The 25,315-nt window shown below is 44.9% G+C and overlaps 1 protein-coding gene and 1 long non-coding RNA gene across 9 annotated transcripts in view; one reads left to right on the forward strand and one right to left on the reverse strand.

Annotated features, from left to right (window-relative positions):
* The window catches only part of PKD1L2 (polycystin 1 like 2), an 88,505-nt gene extending 65,508 nt beyond the window's left edge, over window positions 1-22,997 (reverse strand). The window contains exons 1-7 of the mRNA XM_006183970.2: window positions 22,622-22,997; window positions 20,464-20,628; window positions 18,038-18,223; window positions 13,052-13,162; window positions 10,469-10,616; window positions 3,125-3,354; window positions 945-1,349 (exon numbers count right to left, since the gene is read on the reverse strand). Coding sequence (XP_006184032.2) covers window positions 945-1,349; window positions 3,125-3,354; window positions 10,469-10,616; window positions 13,052-13,162; window positions 18,038-18,223; window positions 20,464-20,628; window positions 22,622-22,922 — 1,546 coding nt within the window. The 5' untranslated portion in view covers window positions 22,923-22,997. The remainder of the gene's footprint in view (window positions 1-944; window positions 1,350-3,124; window positions 3,355-10,468; window positions 10,617-13,051; window positions 13,163-18,037; window positions 18,224-20,463; window positions 20,629-22,621) is intronic.
* Window positions 1-24,994, forward strand: part of LOC116665834 — a 112,782-nt gene extending 87,788 nt beyond the window's left edge. For all 8 annotated transcript variants that reach the window (XR_004322560.1, XR_004322557.1, XR_004322556.1 and 5 more), the window contains 5 exons: window positions 471-529; window positions 822-966; window positions 9,880-9,982; window positions 18,084-18,234; window positions 24,758-24,994. This is a non-coding gene — a long non-coding RNA (uncharacterized LOC116665834). The remainder of the gene's footprint in view (window positions 1-470; window positions 530-821; window positions 967-9,879; window positions 9,983-18,083; window positions 18,235-24,757) is intronic.
* The last annotated feature ends 321 nt before the right edge of the window (window positions 24,995-25,315 follow it).

Raw genomic sequence — 25,315 nt, forward strand, 5'->3', positions numbered from 1 at the left:
TTGAACTATAGCCTGTGTATTGTGAATATTTTCCATTGTCATTCCATTTCATTTTTGGATTCTTCTTGTTCCAAACTGGACCCTTGGTACCTGGCAAAACTGCAGTGTTTTTCTTCTTGCATCTATCATTCCTTCTGCTATCTCTTTTGCCAGATCCCTTGCTGAGGCCCTGGTGGCCTCACACCTGCAAGCATTACTCCATTTCATACACACGTCTGAGGTCCAGGGCAGGGGACCTGGGTGGGCTGGAGACTCTGCGACCTTCACCACATTCCTGCCTGCTGACCTCACCACACTGCCCTCAAAGACGCTCTGTTCTCTCCAGATTAAATGCACGTCGGCTGTGGCCTTCTGCCCTGGCTGGTGCCAGCCAGTCTGTCACCTCATCGCTGTGCCAGCCAGCATCCTGACACTTCCTTTCTTGTCCCTCTCTCTCCCATCTTTCAGTTTTTATATATCTCTCCCCACAGGGTGTGGACTATAGTTTCCCAAAACACACTCCCCTCTGGAAGTCATGGAAGGAATCCAAGTAAGTACTCTTGCTCTCCTCCGTGGTTCTCAGTGGGGCTGATTTTGCTTCCCACAGTGCAGTTGGCAATGTCGGGAGACAGATGTGGTGGTCGTGACTTGGGGGGCTAGTGCTACGGGCATCTAGTGGGTAGAGGCTAGGGATGCTGCTCAACACCCTACAGTGCACAGGACGGCCCCACAACAAAGAATTATCTGGTCCCAAATGTCAGAAGTGCCAAAGCTGAGAATCCCTATGACTTTAAGCTCCACAAGTGCAGATAATATCTGTCTCTTTCTTATTTGTGACCCAGGCTGAATGCTGTGAACCGTTTGTGTCCAGGACATCCTGAAAAAATGGCTGGCAGGACCCTCGATACCAAGGCAGGAAGGGAAGAGGAAGGAGGTTTGGAAGGGGAGCCACCAACCCCACGTACCTTCGAGAGGAACTGCCACGTGGTAAGTCCCAAATGGCCCCCTGAGGCTCTCTTCCTCATAGGAGAAGGTTGCATTGAGTCCTGCCACCTCAAAAGTCAGCCCCTCTGGGATGCCATGAGCCACCGAGACATTGACCAATAGGTCCTGTCCAAGTTCCAAGTGGTCAGAAGCCCAGGAGGCCTGCAGCCCCGACAGAGGCTCCACCAAGTGGACGGTGATGTTTCTGGAGGGGGCAGAGGTGGTGGTGGTGCTTGTGGCTTGGATCTCCAGGTGGTGCATCCCTGGGCCCATCTGTTGCTGGACTGCTCTGTCCAGGGTCAGATTGTGTGGAAGTGGGCCCCTCTGGGTGGTGGATGCAGCCAGGGATGTGTTACCTGACAGCACAGTGTACGTCACCCCTGTTCCTAGGTGGAGTAAGAAACATTTAAGAATGTCAGTAGCAACCATGCACACATACATCACAGTATAGTAGTTCAGACTCAAGCTGTAAAGTCAGATTCCACAAATAGACATAGATGTGGATATAAAGACATACATAAGGATATACCCTCCCTACCCATATATTAACACTGATTATCTTTGAGTTTTAGGTTCATGAGTGATTTTTCTTTTAGGGTCTTCTCTGCTCCTCTTCATATTCTAATTATTTATACTATGCATGTATTATCCATACACTTAAAAGTTTATAATAAAAAAATTAGAACGTTTTGTTGACTGGGATACTATTGAGGGGAGGAGGGCTGAAAAGGGAGCATCTCTGAAGGGTGCAGCTGATTTTAAAGCATGAGAATTAGTCTTAAGTCTTGTTTTAAGCAGAAGCAGTGAAGCCCTTTCCATCTCCACGACTGATTGCCTGAAACCCTGCCCAATGGGAGGACTCAGCCTGTTCACAATAAGAGGGGGCTCCCTTACAGTCTGGGGCTAGATGCTAAATATTGCAGTTGACTTTTAAAATATGATTTAAACCACTAAATTAAGACTCTTTCCAATAGAAAACAAGCTAGTGTATTTCTTGTTTGAGTGACAGTGGTGATGATGACATCATGGTGATGATGAGAATGATGAGAATGAAGTAACCCCTCTGAGAACAGGAACCCTGACTCTCGTGTTTATTGCTGCCTCCCGCTACCTCCCCGTACTTGGCAAAGAGTAGTCACTTACTTATATTTGTAGCCTGAAAAAGGATTATCTCAAGTTTTCCCAGGTGCACCTAGCAGCCATCTTCAGCACACCAAAACAGAAAGGAGCCTCAAGCATTGTGTTTAAAGCCCCAATATAGCTCCGTTAAGTTACTGTTCTGATTGAGGCTCCAGGTGGTGTGAGGCTGGACTGAGTCATGTCCTCACCTCCACAGCTCAGTTTATACCGACAGGCCTCTGTCCAGGTCTCAACCTGGACCTGTGCCTTGTAGAAAGATGCTGCCTTGGGTGAGGATGGGTTTTAGTTGGGAGCATCTCCATTGAGAAAAGGGGTAATAATCAAAATATTTAACAGCTGAAACTAAATAGATACCAACTAAGTAAAATGATGTTCTGATAAATCAGAATGGACACTGTGACCAATCTGAGTGGATGCTGTGATCAATTAGAATGGACATTGTGACCAATGAGAAATATTGTTATGACCAATCAGAATGGATACCCTGACCAATCAAAATGGACATGAGGACCAATCAGAATAGCCTCTATGACCAATCAGAAAAGACACTGTGAGCAATCAGAAGGAATACCAACCATAACTGGCTGGACCACTGTGTGCAGCTGGATATTAGCCCTGACTGGGGGCAACGTGACTGTGCCCAGCTGGTGGCACTTGCACTCCTACTCACATGCCCCCAGCAGAGAGTGACTTGGAAGTCCATTTCTTATGATGGGACCACAGGCATGCACAGAAGGGTCTTTGGAAGGCTAGGATCTCTCACTAGCTTACGAGCCTTGTGACTTTGGCCAAATTTCTAAGCATTTCTTCCATTTCTTCCTCTGTAAAATGTATTGGATGGGCCGGTGTATATAAAGCACTTAAACCAGTTCCTGGTATACTCTAAGTGCTAAATAAATGAATGACTAAAGAACTAACTCCATAAGTGATTGCTGTTAGTATTTATTAAAGCCTGGGAGCTGGATGGACAGATTTGGGGTAATCAAATTTCCCTTGACCTTGACTGTTCCTGCATGCTCACCTCTATCAAGCTCCACCTGAATCCACAGAGGGTCCCCAAAGACTGCCTGGCAGATAGGGCTGGCTCCAGACTTGGACAGGCCAGAGCACCCAGTCACACGGAGCCCCTCCATCTCCTCTCGCATTGTCACTTGCTTCTGAGCTGTCACGTGCCACTCACTGGTTGTACACTCGGCAAACACGGTGAACTTCCCGGGGGCTGTGAACTGGTGGACCACGTTACTGGATAAACTGCCAACAACAATCAGAAACGTTACCCGTATTGGGACATACAAACACACGCCCTCACCCACCGCACATCTCCTGTTCTCTGCAAAGATAAAAAGAGCGAAGAAAAAGATGCTACACGACCAAGCCAGGCTCTCGGTGTTCATGGAGGTAACACTGAGACGTCTTGGAGCAGGTGAGAAGTGGAAGAAACAGCACTGACTAACCAGGGAGTCAAATATTTGTCTGCAAGTCCATTTTCTGCCGTTTACTCCCCCTGTGGCTCACATCCACCCACTCTCTGGGCCTTCTTTCTTCATCTTTAAAGAAAACTATGGCCCAGCCTACCTTTCTGAGACTTGTTTTCCCCACCTGTAAAATGGGATCAGAGTTCAAACATATCAGAAATTATGGGTATATTTTGCTCCTCATTCTCCTGAGGGGACTAATCTCAAATCTCTAGCATGGCACCCAGAGCTCGACATGACCTCCCCTCCTGTCCTCCCCCTCCCCTCCTGCCCCTTCCCTTCTCTTGACTATCCTGGTAATGCAGACCTCTTTCCAGGTCCTAGAACATGCCACCTCTTGCCTACCCCAGGGCCAGGAAGTGTGCTGCCCTGTGCTGGGAAGGCTTTTGCCCATCTCTTTACTCATACTCTGTTCTTTCTTCAGTTCTCAGCTTAAGTATCACCTCCTCAGGGAAGTCTTCTTAGATTCCCTTTATAACTGCTGTAACTTCACTGCTTCTCCTGGGTGACACTCATCCCTTTTTATGCTCGTTTTTTCACTGTCACTCTTCCCTGTGAGGCTGTCAGCGCAGACAGTGTCTAATTCTCCCTTATATACCTGGCACCTAGCACAGTGAGTGCTTGAGAAATAGTTTACAAATGGACACAGTTGTAGAAAAGCTTAGAGAAGAGTAACCTGATTTGTGGTGCCGGCCAAGATGGAGTTAGCCCACTACAGTCTATTGCTTCCATTAATTACAACAAAATACCTGGACCAAATACAAAAGGAAGCTACCTAAAGACTCTGAAAAATAAACAGCAGGCAGATTGGGGAGGAAAGGCAAAATTTAAGAATCATCCATAAAGATGGGAATTTCCTGTTTTCTTTCTGGTTTTTTGAAAAAAAATCTCCTTCGTCTCTTGACTTTGTCCCAAGGGTAGCCTGAGTCATGTTACTGCGCAGTGAGTAATGAAGACAAAAACCCCAAGAGAGATCCCCTCTGTTTAGCCAGGGAACCAGAAAAAGGGACCCAATGAGTCTGAGAATACAGAGCAAATATCCGTTTTTGTTTTGTGTTGTTTCTCTTTTTTCTCTCCTCTATCTACCCTAGGCTATCCTCTCTCCTGGAGCTGCACTGACTATGTGGGGTGCAGACACCCTAAGAGAAAATCCTAAGAGAAAACCCATTTTTCCTTCTAGAGGAACCATGAAAAGGGGCCTATGAGAGCTGGAGACTGTGGGGAAAGTGCTAAAAAGGAGAGAGGTAGAGGAGAGGATTCCCTGATTCCGTGCATGACCCAGCATGAATCATGAGCTCACCCAAAAACTACACATGAGCAGAACAGACCCAAAGAAACAGAGCAAAGTCCCCGTGAACATAAAATAGCCCCCAGAGTGGCACATGAGTGGGACAGACCCTGACAGCCTGGGCACTGAATTAGCATGGGAACCACTGCTTACAGAAGGCAAGTGAGAACATGTAGTCTGAACCTAAATGAGTTGGTTGGTTGGTTGCTAAAATAAAACAAATAATAATCAACATTTTCCAGAGGATTTTTTAAATGACCCAGAGTCTCAGAACGTACTACCCCAAATGTCCAGAATACAATCCATAATTGCCTGATACACAAAGAGCTAAGAGACTGTGACCAAATTTCAAGAGAAAATATAATCAATAGATGTCAGCCCTGAGATGACTTAGATGTTGAAATTATCAAAGACTTTATAACGATTATAAAGCGATTATAACCATGCTCCATGAAGTAAAAGGAAACCCTCTCAAAATGAATGGAAAGATAGACATTTTCAGCAGAGAAATAGAAACTATTAAAGAAGAACCAAATGGAAATTTTAGAAATGAAAAAACACAATCTCCAAAATAAAAGATTCATTGGATGGATGCAATAACAGAATAGAGATGGCAGAGGAAAAAGCCAGTGAACTTGAAGGTAGAGCAAAAGAAATTATCCAATCTGAAGAACACAGAGAGAAAAATACTAAAATTTTTTAAATGAGCAGAATGTCAGCAATCTGTTTAACAATATCTACAGGTAAAATATTTGTGTTATTGGAGCACCAGAGATAAAAAGATATTGCTGTAGAAAAATATATTTGAGGAAATAATGGCTGAAAACTTTCCAGATTTGGCAAAACCACATGAATTTAAAGATTCAAGAAGCTCCATGAAACCCCAAATGAAAAAAAAATCTTAAAACCATGCCCACACATAAACTACTGAAAATCAAAGATTAAAAAAAAATCTTGATATCAGCCTGTAAAAAATGACACATTACATATGGAGAAAACAGTGATTGAATGACTGTAGATTTCTTTGGAAACCATGGAGGTATAGAAGATAGAGAATGACATCTTTGAAGTGTTGAAAGAAAAGGGCTGTCAACACGTAACTCTACAGCCAGCAAAAATATCTTCCAGGAATTAAAGCAAAGTAAAGACATTCTCAGGAATGAGGAAATCTCTAAGAGACTTTGTTGCTAGTAAATCTACTTTGAAAGAAATACTGAAGGAAGTTTTTCCAGCTGAAGGGAAATGATATAGAGGGAAACTCAGAACTTCAGGAAGGAAGGGAAAGCACAAGAAAAGCTAACTATCTTGGTAAATGTAGACTATCTTTCTCAAGTTCTTTAATATAGGTAGGACTGCTGAAAGGGCCTTTTCAGTGTATATAAATGTCCTACAATTGACAATTATAAAAGATGGCAGGCAAAGGAAACTATATGGTAGTAAAGCCTCAACATTTTAACTTTAAATAGACTGTGAAAGGTTAGACAGGTATCTTGTAATCCCCAAAGCAACTACTTAAAAAGTAATACAAAAAGATCACCCAAAAAGCCAATAGATAAGCTAAAATGGAATGCTGAAAATATTCAAATAATCCAAAAGAAGGCAAGAAAGGAGAGGAACGGGATAAAATAAACAAAGGATGCAAACAGAAAACAACAAAATTGTAGACCTGAATCTAATTATATCGATCAGTATATTAATCATAAATAGTCTAAACACACTGATTATTGTGCCAGACGGGATTTTAAAAAACCAAGACTCAGCCATATGCTGTCTACAGATAGGTTCAAAGTAAAAGGATGAAAGAAAAATGTAACATCAAGCGCCAATCAAAAGAATGCTGGAGTGGCCATTAGCTATGTCAAGCAACGTAGATTTCAGAACAAGAAAACTCACTCTTTATGGAAATACAAAAGATGGTTTTGAATCCAGCTTGTTTTTCAGTGATCTGTCTGGAAGAAGCGATTTATTCATTCTCTAAACACTGGTGCCAACTGAAATTGCCTAGGACTAAAAAGTAAAGAAATGGATTTTTCCTGACTTCTCTCCCAGGGATCTCCCCAAGGGAGAAGAATGCAAAGTAGTTTTAGTAACTGCTGCCAACAAAGAAAAGCTATGCTCAGAGTACAAAGCCATGGAGACAATAAATTAAAAATTTGTTTTATGGTCCTATGATCCAGTGATTCCACTCCTGGGTATAAACACACCAGAAATGTGTACATATGTGTACGGAAAAACATGGACTAGAATGTTCACAGCTGCACAATTTTATTAGTCCAAATGGGAAACGACCCCAATGTGTATCAACACTAGGATGGATGAGTAACTGAGGAATATTTATACAACAGAATGTATAGCAGTGAGAAAAAAGAAATCCAGTTATACACAGCAATATAGATAAATCTCAAAAATATACTTATTGAGCAGAAGTAAGACACAAGAGAAAATATACTTTATGATTCTATTTAATGTTCGAACACAGGTCACAGTAATCGATGATGTTAGAAATCAGTATCCTTGGGGGGGCCTGTGGGGGATTTCTGGGGGATGAGTCATGTTTTGTTTCTTGATCTGGATGCTGGTTACATGGGTATATTTTTATTTTGTAAAAATTAATTGAGCTGTAACTTTGTGTACTTTTCTGTACATAACTTATGCCTCAATAAAAAGTTCAAAAATTAGTTCAAGACTCTGTCACTTACCGATTTGTATACGCTGCTTTTATATTTGACATGAATAGAATACAACTTAGTGGGAAGGGAAGGTCCCCCTCCAGACTCAGCTGTGTCCAGCGGTGACACAATAAAGACCCAAGAATGATGGCAATCCCAGGATCTGTCAGTAGATGGCGCTGATGTACCCAACGCTGGACTTGGACAGATTTCACCTTATGCAAATTGTTCCTTAAGGCACGTAATAAAATTTCAGAAATGTAGAAAATTTCTCATGACAAACAGAGAAGCAAAACAGCTTGCTATGCAAAACAACACAAGACACGGAGAGCGCAAGGTGAGATGGAGCTTCTAAAGGAGAAATCGTTTGACTTAATGCTGTTTCTATTAGAGGTCAGATTCTATCTGTTAGCTCATGTCATTTATCTAGGATGGAGATGGAGGATCTGATTTGAAAATGTCCACCTCTTGGCCTAATGAGGAGTTAAGCAAAAGCAGAAGTCTGCACAAACACGTTTTTAAAAGCATAGTGATGTTCACACACAGTTTGTGACTTCTGTGTGCTTAAAATTCATGCCATTATTCATATTGTAAATTGAGTGCTCAGGCTGCCGGTGCTGATAAGAAAGCATCAGAAATATATCTCCCAATGTTAAAAAAAAATGATAGAAGAAGGTGAGTGGGTAGTTTCCAGGTCAAAAAAATCTTTGAAGTAGACAAAAGTGATGCTTTAGGTGGGGTGATGATGGAGGGTGTCACCATGTATATATTTTGAAAGAGAGGGGGAAAAATGCCAGTAGCTTTCAATTACACTGAATACCCAAAGGGATTGCAAATGTAAAGCATTGCTTACTGCTGTTTCTCTTAGATTATGAAAAAGTTAATCACACAGAGAATTCCAGAGAGTAATATGATAAACACCTTTGAACTCTGCATCTAGAGTGGACAAGTATTTGCATTTTGTCCCATTTGCTCCAGTTTTTAACTGTGTTTGCTTATTACTGGAATGTCCTTGTGTAACTAAAGAACTTAGCAGTGCTACAGTCAGTTTTGAATTATGCCAAAGGCAAATTGTATGATTTGGGGGCTGAAAGATAGTGTAACTTGGTATTTCTCATTTTGTTAAAATGGCAGCAAATGGGGAGAAACCCACAGAACAATGCTATGGGTATTTATATCACTTAAACTTTTCTTTTTCCCCAAAGCATCTTCATATATAATTTCTTACTTCACTACGTGAAACAATGAAGATCACCATCAATATAAATGTGATAGGGAATGAAATGGGTTTCCACAATGCCAGAGACCCCAGAGGACTGCTGAGTTTGAGACATCATTCACTGGATAAGGTTGGGGTGTGGACAGCGCTGGTCCTCTGCCCCACCCACCCAGGGTTTCCAGGAATGCCAGGCATCCACAGGGCTGGATTCAGAACCTTTAGCCTCCAGTAGAACTGGATATGTTTTGGGGCTAGGTGAGGGGCTTACATACCTCCATGACTTTCCTGGAGATCCATGTTGAACTGGGTCTTCCGTAAGAAGTCAGAACCCAGTGAGGGTCTGGAACCATTTGGGGCACCCCTCCAGCCAGGGCACCCAGCAGAGCAGGAAGGAGCTGACCCCAGCCCCAGGTAGGACTTTGAAATGTTGTGAATTGTGTTCAGCTGCCATCAGGTTGGGGCATCCCTGGAGGATGCGGTGTACAATGCCCTCAGGCCCCGATGCTACATGCTGTGTTCTCCACCGGGGCCTGAGAGTCTAGCTTGGATTCCAGGCAGTCCCGGCTTGCCTGCCTGTGCTGCCACTCACTAGCCGCGTGGCTTGGGCAATGACACTGGACCTCTCTAAGCCTCAACAGCTTTGTCTGTAAAACAGGATGATCACAGTCTAGCTCAGCACCGATGGACAGAAACAGTACAAGCCATATATGTAACTGTAAACGTTCTAATGGGCACACTGAGAAATGTGAGTAGGAATGGGTGAAATTAATTTTAATTATTTATTTCCTTAAACCCAATAGATCCAAAATACTATCATTTCAATGTGTGATCAATACCAAAAAATCATTTAGTAAGATATTTTACATTTTTTGGTGGGGAGGAGGCTAAGTCTTCAACATCCTATGTGGATTTACATTTATAGCACATCTCAATTGAGAGCAGCTACATCCCAAGTACCCAGGAATGCATATGGTGAGTGGTTATTATATTGGTCAGCATGGCTGTAGCTCATGGTGTTGTTGTAAGGATTGAGATAATACGTGAAAGCTGCTTGGCTGGACTATTATTAATGTTGCTACTATTATTTTTATTATCCTTACCAACAAAAAACACTCCCACACTTAGGTGAGCATCCTTTTCACCCCATTACCGACCCAGGGGCGATTCCACCCAGAGCCAAGCCAGGAGGACTCAGCTCTCCATGGTTGTTCAAGTGACTATCTCCACTGTGAGTACCACTTCCTTCCGTTCCTGGATGTATGCCCCTTTGTACTGTGGCTCTGCCACTCATTCCGTCAGCAGGTGGAGGCTGTGTCTTCACCTGTTCAATCTGGGCTTGGCCATGGAGCTTGCCTTGGCCAATGGGACATTAGGAAATGTGATACAAGTAGTGATTTGAAAAATGCTTGCACATTGGGCCTTGCTTTCACTTGCTGCTAAAAACTCTTCTGGAGCTGTGCAGATGAGCCTAGGCTAGCCCGCTGGGTGATGAGTGACACCTGCCACTAGCCGACATCCAGCTAACTGACAGACATATGAGTGAGGCCTTCCTAGGCTGTCCAGCTGAGCCAGTCCAGGCAAGAAAAGCCACCTAGCTGATCCAAAGAACCATGAGATATAATAACTATTATTGTAAGTCACTAAGTTTTGGGATGTTTTGCTATGTAGCAAAAACCAACTGATACATCCTGACTCAAGGCTCAGAGATTCTTACCTGGGGGGGTAGTAGGGATCAAAAGTGTGGCCATCTCCTGTGTTAATTAGACAGGACAGGTTTCCAACGTAGGGAGAGAGGAGCCATGTAAGGGAGATGGTGACATTGTGAAAGATGAAACTCTCATTAGACACCGTCAGCTGCAGGCCTGCAGATCAAAACACAAAATATCATTTGCCAGTACAAAGCAAAATTGCATGTTTCTGTTTAAAACTTCCTTTCTTCTATCTACCTGTCCTTTATCTTTAGTGAGGCTTTTAAAGTTTTTACAATTTTATTTTTACTTTTTAAAGTTCTTTTGAATTTTATTTTCCATTCATAGGTAATACATAACCAAGACACAGAATTTGAAATATAGAAAAGGGTCTATAGTGAAAAGAAAGCCCCCCACCACTGCTACCCTCAGCAACCACTGTCACTGGTCTCTAGAGGCTTCCAGAGACACCTACACACTCACAAGCACGTACATAGTTTGCCATTTATACAAATGGTGCTCCATTCACTATTTGGCATCTTCTGTTTTTTTCACTTAGTATATCTTGGAGATTGTTCTGTATGAATTCAGTTAGAGCTGACTTGTACCCTTTAATAGCTGCACAATGTACCCTAATTTATTTAACCAGAATCCATTGATTGTCTAAATTTATCTTTTAATGTTTAAAAAGACAAAAGGCAAAGCACCTTTAAGAAAATCTACTTGGCTCAGGGCGTATAAATCACTGTTAGCCATTTAGTGCACTTAAATCTTACAAATCCTTGAGCTTCGCAAGTTGGCCTGGAGGATGGGGTGAGGGGTAGATTTTGCTGGAGGTTCATCCTGCCCTGGGCTAATTTGTGCAGCACCAGCTTTTGATTTCTGACACAAATGAGAAAGGGAAAGATATAAGAAGCTGAATGCAAATGAAAAGGACTTTCTTGAGCTTGTCGGAAAGCCATCGTGGTCCTGAATTATTGGTCCTGATTCACAACCATCTGAGGAGACTCAGGATGAGCCAGGCCCTTCTGGGCACAGAGGTGGAGGGAGGTGGAGGAGGGTGTCAGTGGGTAGGGGAAGAGGGGCTGATGGGTAAAGTCTCTTCTTGTCAGAAATCAGAAACTGACGGATCAGAACACACTGATTCACAAGGAGACAGGATATTTGAAATCAAAATCTAGCCCCTGTGGTCTCCAGACCCAACTTACCCCCTGTCCTAAGCCAAGCATCTGCCTGATGACAGCAACACTGCCCAGGCAGATCTCCAAAGGGCACCCTTTGTCCATGAGCAAAACCACTAAATGGAAACACTGCCAGACCACGTGGCCTCTCTTCCCAGAAAATAGAGCGAGACTCCCCACTCATTCTTATTCCACCGAAGTGTGTTCCATGTACTTAACACCACCCTCCCCTTCCTGCACCCCCTCCTCCGTGCCGCCCTCCTTTTCCTGTACTGATGCACCCAGCTCTCCTGGATGGCCTGTGGGGACTTCGACCTCCCCTGACTCATCTTTTCCCCTCAGAGCTCCTTGCACCATTACTCATGCCCTCAGTAGAATTTGCTGTTCTGACCCGATTAATTGGTTAGACAATGGCGAAATGTGGTGTCACAGCCTGAGGGGAAATTGGCACTTATTTCACTGTTAGTAGGAATGAAATCGATACAGCCATTGTGGAGGGCAATTTGGCAATATCTATTAACATTTAAAATACACATACCCTGTGACCCAGTATTTCCACTACAAGTGATCTGTCCTCTAAAAATAATCCCAGCGCCTATGGCGATACATACACAAGAATGCTCCGGGGAGCCCTGCAGAGTGATATGTGACAATGAGAAACCAGAAGCCACCAAATGTCCATCAGTAGGGGGACTGGTTAAATAAATTTTGACATAATCTTATGATGGGATACTGGGCAGTCATTAATAGGATAAGGTAGTGACTTTGAGAGATGTCCAGGGTATATTATTAAGTGAAAAAAAAATTGAGTTGTAGACTAATATATTTAACTTGTTTATATTTTTATAAAAATATACATCTATACATTCATACACAGGCCTGTCTACAAAGACACTTTAAAAAGCAAGGAAGAATTTATTCTGAACGGCTAACAGTAGTTTCTTTATGGGGAATAGGATTGTAGAATTGAAGAGAGGGATTTTCTTCCTGTTTTATAAAACTTTTATAAATTGTGGTAATATAGGTTACTTTTATGGTTTTCACGATTTGCAGAAGTCCTGTGCTTTCTACAATGGCAGTCTGTGGGAAAGTGGCATGTGGGACTCCTTCCAATCAAGTCATCTTGGTTTGGTTGGTTGTGTTTATTGGGTCACCAAATTTAATTTGAAGGGTCCTAGGGTTAAAAAATTTTTTTTTTAATTTTCTGGCTAGATGGCTCATTTTTTTTGCAATTGGACCTCAAATGCTTTACCTTGAGGCTAATCCGGTGGGGAGGGCAGGCTGCAGGGCAGCAGTTTTGGGTGAGAAAGTCTCTTAGCACACAGTGGCTCCGCCCCCATGGACGGCTGCCCCCTGTTTCCTGGGGGACTGGACAGACATAGTGTGGAAATAAGGGAATTCCCGTGCCCAGGCAAGTTGGGGACTCACCTTCCTGGCACCAGTACTGCACCCACAGGTAGCTGCCCCGGGGGGGACACAGGTCTCCAAAGTAAGCCCGATCTGCTGCCACCTGGCACGCCTGCAGCCCCTGGCACTGGCCTGAGGGGCGCCCACATCCCAGTGGAAGACAAACCATGTGAAGGACATAAAGGGAGAGGTTCAGACAGGGATAAATGACCCCACATTCATTCCTTTACCCACCATCCGCCCAACAAGGACCTGTTGCTGTCTACTGAAGACCGTACCCTGAGCCTGGGGCTAGGGAAGAGAGAAGTAGGGTTCCTGCCATCAGGGAGCTCAGGGTCCAGCACAATGTTTCTCAGACTTCAGAAGGCACCAGAATCCCCTGGGGAGCTTGTCAAGATCCAGATTTCCAGACCCCAATTCTGATTCAGTAGATGTAGAAGGCAGCTTGAGAATTTGCTTTTCTGACAAGCTTCCAGGTGATGTCAGTGCTGCTGACCCAGGGACCCCACTTTGAGAACCACTGGTTAGTGGCATTTAGTCAACGGCCTAAAGTAGAACCTACACCCTGAAAACTGGCAAAGAAGGGACAAGATTAGGAATCCTGTGTCTGCCAGGGGCACCAGGTGTCTATAGAGGGAGGAGTGTGCAGAGCCCAGGCCAGAAAATTCAGGGTCATAATAGATGCCTACAGGGAGGCCTGGAGAAGGGCCAGGCAGGCACTGGGGCCCTGGTTTCCCTCTTGGCTCGAAAGCATCCTATGGCTTTGCCCTGCCTTGCCTTCCTGGTTCTCTTTCACCTCTTAGAAATGCATGCTTGCTCCAGGCTTCAGCATATCTAAATGCTCTTTGCATGTCCGGTTGTTTCGCCAACCAAGCCCCACCCCGTCCTCAGATGCTCTCCTGGCCCTCTTTCCTCCTTTGGTGTCCCGGTTTCCTGCCCTACCCCTACCCCATTATTAGCTATGGGCTGACAACTCCCTGATCCCCATTTCTTGTTTAGCTATCGCTCGTGTTCCTATCCTGTACGTCCAATTGTCTACACAGCATCTCCACTTGGATGTCACAGGGTACCCCAGGCTTCTTATATCCTGAAATAAAGTCTTGATCTCTGATTTGGGTTGGAATGTGTCCCCACAAAAGGAACATTGAAGTCCTAACCCCTCGTGCCTGTGAATGTGCCTTTATTTGGAAATAGGGTCTTTGCAAATGTAATCAAATTAAGATGAGGTCATTTAAGTGAGCCTGTAATCCAGTGTGACTGGTGTCCTTTGGCCGCAGAGACGTGACACGTGAAGATGGGAGCAGAGATTGAGTGATGCAGCTGCAGTCATTTGTGGCTGAGTTTTGTCCACAAGGAAAGGCTCTCCTCTACAGCTTTCAGAGATAGGGATGTCCTGCTGACACCTTGATTTTGAACTGAGTCTCCAGACTGCCAGAGAATGCATTTGTTGTTTTAAGCCACTCAGTTTGTGGTACTTGGTTAAGGCAGCCGTACGACACTAATGCCATGTCCCTCCCCTACCTTCCCCACCAGCTGCTCCTCCTCTGGCCTCTCCTCTCAATGCCAGGGTCATCCTGGACTCTCATCATGGACAGGCCCTGTCAGTGCTTCCTTCTGTCTCTGGAATCCATCCATTTCTCTCCATCTGCATTGTCCTCGTCTGTGCCTCCAGCGTCTCTCACCTGGGTTTCTGGCATCAGCCTCCCTTATGTTCCAGCCCCGGCATCAGTCTGGATTCACAGCAGCCAAAGGGCAGCTTTAAAACACACCTGGCCAGGTCCCTCCCCTGCTCAGAACCCTCCAGTGCTTCCCCAATGTCCTGGGGATGGAGCCTGGGTTTCTCAGGTGCTGGTGCCCCCATATATCTATGTAGGAGTCATGCTGAGCGCTTTTCAGTTCCCTGCACCTACTACGATCTTTCTCGCCCCCAGGACTTGCAGGGGCTCTTCCCTCTCCCCAGAACACCCTTCCTCATTCACCCAACTGTCACCCAACCCTGCATGACTCCTGCCAGACCTTCAAGTCTCAGCTTAGATCTCACCTCCTCTAGGAAGCTGGCCAGTCCTTTGACCATTGGCCCATGGATTCACTCTCACCCTGCTCAGTTCCAAAATGCAGGAAACTACATTCCCAAACTCCCCTGTGCACTGGCTTCCAAGTACTCCTAGCCACTGGCAGGCACTTGTGGAAAACTGGAGGCACTATATTAGCTTCCAATGGCTGCTGTGACAAATTACCCAAAACTTAGTGGAGTAAAACTGCGCACATTTGTTATCTCACAGTTCTGGAAGTCAGAGGGCTGGATCAGCTCAGCTGGGCTCTCCTCAGTGTATCACAGGGCTGAAATCAAGGTGTCACAAAGGCTCTGGGGAACAATCTACTTCCAATCTCATTCTTGTTGTTAACTGAACTCAGTTCCTTGGGCCTGCAGGACTGAGGCCCCATTTCCTTGCTGACTGTCAGCTGGGACCACCCTAAGCTCCTAGAGGCCTGTCTCCAGTCATTCCATGTGGCCACCTGTATCTCAGAGCTGGCAATGATGCATCAGATCTGTCTCACACTTGAATCTCCAACTTCTCCATCTGCCACATCTCTTCTGCTTCTACAAAGTTCTCTGCTTTGAGGAGCTTGTGTAATTAGATTATGCCTGCTTGGATTATCCAGGATAATCTCCCTATTTTAAGATTAGCAGGGAGAAGGTATAGCTCAGTGATAGAGTGCATGCTTAGCATTCACAAGGTCCTGGGTTCAAGCCCCAGTACCTCCATTTAAAAAAATGTAAACAAATAAACCTAATTAACCCCCTCCCAATTTTTTTTTAATTAGCTACTGTGATTACATCTGCAAAGACCCATTTAAGTTAACGTGTTTATGGGCATGGCATCTCATCACACCCAAAGTTCCAGGAGTTAGGGTGGGAAATTTAGGGTTCATAATTCTGCCTGTCTCAGAGGTAAGAGGTAAGAGGGTAGGGTGCTTCTCACCCTCTCTCTCACTGTAGCTCCTCTGTAGCTCCAGTTCCCTCTGGCCAGGCCCTCCCTCCATGGTCCCTGCTCCCAGAGGGCAGCCTTCATCGTGCTTCTAGCACCTGCTGGGTGGCCCTGACCCTGGCTTTGGTAAGACATCTCCTGTGGTTATTCCTCCAGCCCTTCAAGGTGGTAGCAGCTTTCTGCTGCTGCTAACCTTGGGGTTGCATCCTCATCCCCTTCTTGGCTTCTTGACACTTCCATGATTTGGGTAACCAATTCCCCACATCAAATTCCCTCTGTTGAAAGACCTAGTATGATTTCTGTTTTCCTGAGGGGACCCAGTTTGCTACATCCCTCAGCGTGAGTTCTGTACTTTACTATGGCATTTGCAGCACTAGACTCCAATCTCTAAGAGAGAGGGACTGTTTCATTTTGCTTTGTTTTCGTTCCCTGCTCTGTCTCTAGCAGACAGAACAGTACCTGATATGTAGCAGGTACAAAATGAGTTTTGCATGCGTAAACAGCACCTTTGCTCCCCTCTGTGTGACACTGAGCACACTGCTAGGTGATTGCCTGTGTTTCTATCTGTCTCCCCATTAGATTGCGAGCTCTTTGAAGAACAGATTGTGTTTAATTCTTCCCTGCATCCACAGAGCCCAAGAGTGTGTGTGTCACAATGTTGATGCTCAGTAAATGTTTACTGGCAAAGTGATCAGATGAATGAGTGATTGTGGCACTTAGATAAAAAGGGATCACACCCCTGCCCCACCTAGATCTTCTCTTCCAACCATCCCCAAAAGGACACAGGGCTCTCCCCGTGCCGAGGGTGCTCTCTGGGTGTGGCTACAAGGTTTGGAAACTTGCATCTAGGTCTTTGAATAAATTGCCCACTGAACTCCATCAGCACCTCTGTGAGGTGGGCACGTCCATCAGCCCATCCAGCCCGGGCTTTTCCTCCGGGGAGGGGCGGCACTGCCTTGGGAATGCTGGGGCGACAAGGCCAGTTGCAGAGAATCAACTAGCTGGTTTCAGCATTTCCTTCCCCCACACCAGCTCTAAGGGGAGCAGGGACAATGTGGGTCAGACATGGGGGGAGAGGAGCAAGTTGCTTTCCAAGGGAAAATCCTGGTCACCAGACAAACCTGGCTCAGAGGGAGACTTAATCTGATTTAGAAAAACAAAGCCCTAGAGAAACTCTCCCCCATAAAGGAGAGATACCACCAGGAATGTTTGTTTCAGGACTATTCACAATAGCAGGGATTAAGAAACAACCCATTCATCTCTCAACAGAGGAAGAGAAAAACTAAAGGTATAGTTATACAGTAGATGAAACGAATAAACTAGTACAACATGTGTCAAGATGGATGACACATACGAAGTACTGTATACAAAATAGATTACAACAAGGACCTCCTGTACACCACAGGGATCTATGTTCAATACCTTGTAATAACCTATAATGAAAAAGAAATGAAAGGAATATGTATATATGTGTGTATAACTGAATCACTATGCTGCATACCAGAAACTAACAGGACATTGTAAATCAACTATACTTCAATTTAAAAAAAAAAGATAAAAAGATGGATGATATGTGATGCAATGTTGTATTCATTTCTATAATGAGAGAATCTTAATCAAATATGGCATAACATTAAGATTTGACAAAGGTGGGTAGTGGGTCCATAGGAGTTCACTGAAATATTTTTTAATCTTGTCTATACTTTTGAAGCATTTTGAAATTTAAAAAGTTTAAGTTAAAAAAAGAAAGCAATGTTTCTTGCAGCCAGTTGTAATGAGGAGCCACATGCCCACTTGACGCACTGGGATAGGTCTGATGTCAGGTGAAGGGTGAGCCCCACCCCACCTTGCTCCCCTACTCAGTGCTGTGGGCAGAGACTGGCCAGTTTTCCCCTGTGATGGAGCCCCAGGATCAGATATGAAGGTTGTTTAATCCTTCCAGACCCCTTTGCTGGGCACAGGACACCAGGAAGTGCCCTGCACTTGCAGCCAGAGCTCCAGAGCCCTTGGCCCCTACCTGCCACTTCATCCTTGACGCTGACCCAGCTGCATTCCTCCTCCAGGTCTGAGGAGCGCCCGGTGTCCTGGGTGCAATAATGGGGAGTCTGGCGCCCATAGAAAGCATCCTGGATCTGGATGACCTCCCCCGAGCCACAGTGCATGGTGGCGTTGAGGCCCTCGCAGGCCAGACTCTGGCCGACACCTGTGGCAAAGGTAAGGTGACACCTCAGGAGGGCTCATGGTGCTTGGTGGATGGGAAGCAGAGGGGTCTCAGGGGTCAGGAGTGTGAGATGCAGGGACACAGTGGGAACTGACTCAGAAGGGCTGAGAAATACAACGTGGTGGGTGTGAGCATGGCCCTGGAGCCAGACTGCCTGGGGTCAGAGTCAGCCCCGCCACGCACTGGCTGTGTGGCCTTCTGCAAGTTACATAGCTTCTCTGTGCCTCCTCTGCATGGGGGGAGTCAATGTCACATCCCACAGTACTGTTAGGAGGAATGAATGAGTCTGTACATGTAGAGTAAGGGCTCTAAAAGTGGCAACATTACTCCACCTATTTTGAGTACCTTCCCTGAGCCTAATCTGAGAATGATGTCTGGCACATAATAGATGCTCAACAAGCATCTGTTGAATGAGTGAGTGATTTCACTGCATCTTCATCCAATCCCATGAGCTGTACTATTACCCTCCCCATTAGCATCACCAGGCTATGCAGGATCACTGTGCTGAGCCCCTGTTCTAGCTCAGCTCCTGGCATGTAGTCCACGCCCAGTAAACATGTGCTGGAAAAGAATGACCTGGCTCAGGTATGCACAACAGAAAGTGGAAATGTGAGCTTCAAACTCAGGCCTGTCTACCTGGTAGGGGCGCCACAGGGGTGGGGTTGCATCCAAATCTGTGTTCATTCCCTATGGTTGCTGGAACAGAAGACCTCAAACTTAGTGGCTTAAACAGCACAAATGTATCTTCTTGTGATTATGGTCAGAAATGTTTTTTAATCTTGTCTATACTTTTGAAACATTTTGAAATTTTAAAAATTTAAATTAAAAAAAGAAAGCAATGTTTCTTGCACCCAGTTGTAATGAGTCTCACTGGGCTAATCTCAAAGTGTGGGCAGGGCTGGTTTCTTCTGGAGCCTCTAGGGGAGAATCTATTCCCTTGCCTTTTCCAGCTGCCAGAGACACCCGTGTTCCTTGGGTGGTGGCCCCTTCCTCCATCTTCAAAGCCAGCAGCATGGCATCTTCTAGTCTCTCTTTGACCATCAGCAAACCTGGGTCAAATCTCGTCTCTGTCACTTCTCAGCTGTGTGGCCTTGGGCAAGGAACATACCCTTTCTGAACCTTGCTTTTCTTACTTTAGAATGGGCCTGCGATAGAATAGTGGAGGTCCTTGTATTGGGTGGTAAATAAATGCCCACAGGAGTGCACAGCTCAGCACCTGGAACTCCTGCTTGATGCTTGTTAGTTGTTCAGAATGTGACCTCATGCCAGGGCTGCAAGACCCTGGGGGCTGACAGTTCTGAGACAGGTTTGCAGTTGGGGTGGGGGAGAGAGTAGAGTCTTGGGGGTCTGTGACAAGAAGAGAGGGAAATTGCATAACTCATTGGTCCCCAAAGCTTCCGAGTTTTCATAATCATCCAGGCAGTGGAGTTAAGCTTACCTGGCACCTGTTTAAAGCTGAGCAGGGGAAATAGAGCAGGGGCCCCTGTAAGTGTCCAAACCCGAAATAGGGCCTGGGAGCCGGGACTTTCCAATGAGGTGCTTAGATCCAGGGAGAGGACTGGACCAGGGAAGCCTAGAAGCTTCTGTCAAGCCTGGCTTGAGGATCAGGGGACCACATGGCAGGTGGTACCCAATGTGAGGCCACAGGCTGCTCCCATGGGGACTGGTATACACAGTCCCCAGGAAAGGGTTCCCAGGACCTGCAAAGATGGTCAACTACAGGCAGCTCTGGAAAGGGCACAAGAATAGAGCATGGGGGATTTGGGGAGTAGGGGTGGGATGTGGGGATGAGGGGCTCAAAGCCAGGCTGGCCAGGGAGCAGGAGTCAGGATGAGTGAGAACAGCTCACTGGGACCATATCTCCCTTCCTAGAAAGACTGGGGAAGGAGAGGAAATAGGGCTGACGTTTCCCTCAAATGCAGATGTACGAGAGGGAAAGACAGAGAGAGACAAGTGAGACTAGTGGGCAGAAAGAGAGACAGTGAGACACAGAGACACAAAGCATCACACAGACTGAGACCGCTGGGCATTTAGAGAGAGGGAGATAGAGACAGACAGACAGACAGACAGACAGAGACAGAGACAGAGAGACAGAAGGAGACACAGAGACAGACAGACAGAAAGAGAGAGAGAGAGAAGACAGGAGACACAGAGACAGAGACAATGAGAGAGGGACAGAAAAATACAGAAGGAGGGAGACCCCACAGCAGAGGCCAGCTTACCAAACTCGCAGATAAAGGCGAGCTCCTGCGTGCAGTTGTCCGAGGCCACCCATGCAAAGGAAGGGTCTCTCCTGATGTAGCCGCAGGTGTTGGGAGCAGAAGCATCCTGCCCTCGGTGCCAGTGGCTGTAGTTCACAGTTGAGGTGTCCAGCCAGACTCTGGACCCTGGGTTGGGAACACAGGGCTTGGAAGCTCCCTCCTGGTCCCTGCCCCAACCCCGACTCGTTGAGAGCAGTGGGTGCTCAGTCAGTGCCGACAGGCCTAAGGCCCCTGCTTTCATTACCTTCCAACACCCAAACAGAAGAACTTGACCTACAAACCAGGGTGCCAAGCCGGAGAGCCCAGACAAGGTGGTTTGACTAAATAAATGATGCTTCCAGCAATGTCTAACCACAGTCTAAAATAGGCACAGAGTTGTGCCTTGGGGTGGTGAAAGGTGTTCCAGAGAGAAGCAGGGCCCCTTGTCAAAAACATCTGGGCAGCGCTGAGTTAATGTAGAAGCAGTTTTCATCACTTCAGTACTCTTCAGAGCCGCGAATACACTGATGTGACTCTTGAAGTGTGTATCTGTGTGTGTGTGTGTGTGTGTGTGTGTGTGTGTGTGTGTGTATGTGTGTGTGTAATGCAGAGGTGTTTCAAGGACACTAGAGATCTAGAAAACACTGGTTTTAAAATATTTACTGTGAACACTGAAAAATGTATTTATTCATTTTTAAAAAGAAATCCATACGTATGTTTCAAAGAATTCAAAAAGTGCAAAAGGTGTGAGTGAAAACATCTTCCCTCTTCCGATCTATGGACCACTCCCATTATTGTTATGTTTCTTGCAAATTGTTCCAGGCTGAACTTTATCCATATATGAGCATTCTTGAATGCCTGAAGTCTAGTTACACAAATGCCACCACATTGCACACAGCCAGGACTGTCCCTTGCTTCTTAAATAACATTGAATATTGGAGGCTGGGACACATCAGCCTACTCAGATAGACCCCATTTTCCATACCGGCCATGTCGTATTCCTTGGAGATTTTAAATAGACCCACTCCTTTACCTGCACGTGAACAGGGAGTTCACTATGCAGAATCCACAATTCCTATGTCTACAACCCAAGAAACCATTCGATAGATGTTGCCTGAAGATGCATTTTGGAATTTGAATCTCTTGGCTGTTTCCTGAAATGAACTTCTCCGGCTGCTCCTTTATTAAAGCTTTTCCATCCATGCTGGTACCTTTCTACAGGTGCTCAGCCCAGACCAAACTACTTATTTCTAAAACCCAGCAGCCTCTATAGGGCGATGTGCGGTGGCGGGACACCACGTCATTCTCTGGACTTACGTTCCTCATCCATATGATAAGAGTAGCAATGCCTGCCTTGTGGGACAGGTGTAAGGGTTAAACATGAACATCTATTCTTTGTTGTGTATGGACACCAGGAAATAAAAATGGCCAGAATGTGGTTCCTTCCTTGAAGAGTTCATAATCAGAGAGGGAGTGGTGGGGGGATGGGGTAGGAGGGGGACACCTTAAAACTTAAGTCCTACCAAAAGCACTCTCCTACAGGTGTGGACAAGTTTCTGCGGGTACCAGAGAAGGACTCACCTGAATGTGCTGGGGTTGGAGGAAGGAGCCCTTACTGAGTAAAAGATAAGGAAGGCTTTCTAGGAGGACCGTTAAAATGAGACTGTCTAATGTGAATTGAGCTTTCCTAAACACTTAACCCACTTTAGACTCATAACAAGTGGGGAAAGGCCTGTGAAAGTGCTTTGAAAGTAGCTTAGTATTTCCTGAGTCACAGTTTTCTCATCTGTAAAGTAGGGACAACAATAATAACTTTCTCATCAGTTATGATAAGGATTCAGCGTGAAAATGGACATAAAACTCTCAGGACAATGCCCAGCCCTCTTCTAGCAAGAACTGAAGAAGCCGTAGCTAGTTTTAGGCACATGCAAAGAAATGGGCATTTCTTGAGCCTCAGCTACATTCGGGACTCTGTGCTAGGTCCTGCATGATAATTTTTTTATTTGATCTCCAAGATGATCAAAAAGGAGGGTAGCCCTACCATGAGAATTGGGACATATTCATTCTTTCCATGAAGTTCCAGGTAAGAAGCTACAGTGAGAATCACAGCCACAGGTTCCCCGTAAAGCACAGCACCTACCTCCTGTGGTCCCATTCTGAGCCGAGTTCCCTGTGAGTCCAATCCACCATTCTCTGTCCTGAGAGATGTGCTTCTGCAGAAATTGCTGGGTGCCTTCATCACGAATAAAGACCAAATGGCCTCCTTGCCTCTCACACCAGCTCTGGGCACCATAGAAGGTGCGGCCAAGAGGTACAAATTCATAGCAAGCATTTCTGAAAGCCACTTGGCTTTTAGAGCAAAAGCTGCCATCCTCTGGTACAGCAGCACTGGCCCTAACCCCCAGAACAAGCCCCAAGAGTACCAAGGCCGAGGCGCTCATCCTTGGACCACCGCTGGAGCATCTGGGTGGAGCTGGTTCTCAGGTCCTTCATATGCTAGTGCCTTCACAGCAGACTGCCATCCATCTTTTCTTCATCTTTTGTATCACGTAATAGCGACTGAACTCTTATTTAAGAGACAAAAGACTCAGAACGAATGTGTCTGCATTTTTGTTTCCCCCAGCTCTTTGTTCAATGCCAGTTCCAAATCCAATCATTCTGCAAAACAGTCTTCTAGAAAAAGATAAAGCTGCTGTAGCACCTGTCTGCTTGTCATCTGGTCAGCTGTTAGCTTCTGATAAAAACTCCTTGTTACTGGTTTTATGTCGTGATCCTTCAGGGCTAAATGTTTCCTGAGAAGCCATCAGCTTGTGGGAAGTATGTAATAAAAGAAAAATGGCAGGAAAGCTAGAGTTATGGGGTGGTAAAAAGCCAAGTTGTGCTCATATTACAATCCCATTGTCTGGACTGGCCGCCGTGCCCAGATGATAATCACATTCTCCTGGCATGGCTTGTATCCTAATGGAGATCTTTTCTACTCTCTGACTCATCACAATATCACTCATGCTTGTTTGAGAATAAAAATTTCCTACAAAATTTGTTTGATGTCATCATGAGAATAAGCTATTAAACTTCAAATCTGTCCCTCCTCCCCACTGCTAAAACCCTCCAACAGGTGTCTGTGGTCAGTGGGTCAAGTTCAAGCCTCTTGGCTTTGTATTCAAGGCCCTGTATGAACTGGTCCCTGACAACATTTCCAAACATACCCCCCAAAATGTGGGGAAACAGGCTATCTCACCCACTGCGGATGGACATGTAAATTGGTACAACCTCTATTGTAGTCAATGATAGATATTTCTATCAAAATTTAAAAAGCAAAAACTCTATAATGTTGCAATTCCTCTTTGAGGAATTTCATCTACAGATAAATTCATATATATATATATATAGTTATTTTGTAAGAAGGAAAGAATGGAAACAATCTAAATGCCCATCAATAGAAAACTGGCTAATAAAATGTGGTACCTCCTACACACCCACTAAAAGATGAACACATTCTTTGTATACAAATTCGGAAGGATCTCTAAGATTTTTGCTAATATTAAAAACAAAGTATGAGACATCATTGATGGTCCAATCCCATTTACGCAAAATACATATGAATACTTATTTGTATATGTGTGGTATATCTCTTTAAGGACACACCAGAGACTGGCAATAGTGATTGCCTGGTACAGGGAGTGGGGACTAGGTGAGTGGGAGTCAGAGGCAGGAGCGAGATTTTTGTTTCATTGGCCACCTTTTTGAGACTTTTCTATTTTGTACCGTGTGGCTGTATTACCTGTTCAAAAATTATAAATTATTTTTTAAAAAATCTCAGGAGCCCATCATTCCCCTACAAGCTCAAAGTCACAGCACATCCTAAATACTGTAATTCATTGCCGGTGACTTTCCTTCATATCTCTACATTTGCCTGTGCTGGTCAGGAATGCTTTTCTCCCTAGTTCTTCCATGATTACTGTCAAGCTGATCCGTGATCAGCTCAAACAGTACTTCTTAATGAACCTTGTAGAACTTGCCTCATATAATATGCCTCTCTCCTCAGTTTGTTTTTTATAATAAAAACGTTGAGAAATAATTCACATATCATACAGTTCACCCATTTAAAACATCCATCAACAGTTTTTAGTATGTTCACAAGGTTGTGCAACCATTAGCACAATCAAGTTTAGAATATTTTCATCACCCCCAAAGAAACCCTATACTCTTTCACATTCACACCCCATTCCCCTCTCCCACCAGCCCTGACAACCACTAATCTACTTCCTGTCTCTAGGGATTTGCCTGTTCTGGATATTTCACATAAACGGAATCATACACTGTGTGGCCTTTTGGAACAGGCTTCTTTCACTTCAGCATAGTCTTCAAGGTCATCTATCTTATAGCAGGTAATAATGTTTCATTTCTTTTGGGGGAGGCATGCAATAAAAGTTTATACAATAAATGTTCAATGAAGAGTTTTTCAGAACGAATGTATCCCCACCTTAGCTCTTTGTTTGCCTTCCTAAGTAATGTTTGTTGTTCATGATAACTTTCACAATTAATTAAATTTGCCAAAATTACTATGTTAGTTTAGTGATGGGAAAAATTGTTTTAACTGCTAACACCAGAGTTCCTCATGGGAACTTTTCCTTTAGGAAAATATCTACCTAAGCGATTTGGATTGCAATAGGGGAGACACTATTACAACAAAACATAGCACTGGATGACACGGTCTGCATAGGAAGTTAGTAACTTGAGGTTGGAGAAAGGAGCCATGCGACTTGGTGGGACTCTGGAACCTTCAAAAAAAAAGGTGCCTTATAAATGGTTTCTCATGGCAGCGTGGCCAAAA

The sequence above is a fragment of the Camelus ferus genome, chromosome 9 (assembly GCF_009834535.1).
Source record: "Camelus ferus isolate YT-003-E chromosome 9, BCGSAC_Cfer_1.0, whole genome shotgun sequence".
Lineage (NCBI taxonomy): Eukaryota > Metazoa > Chordata > Mammalia > Artiodactyla > Camelidae > Camelus > Camelus ferus.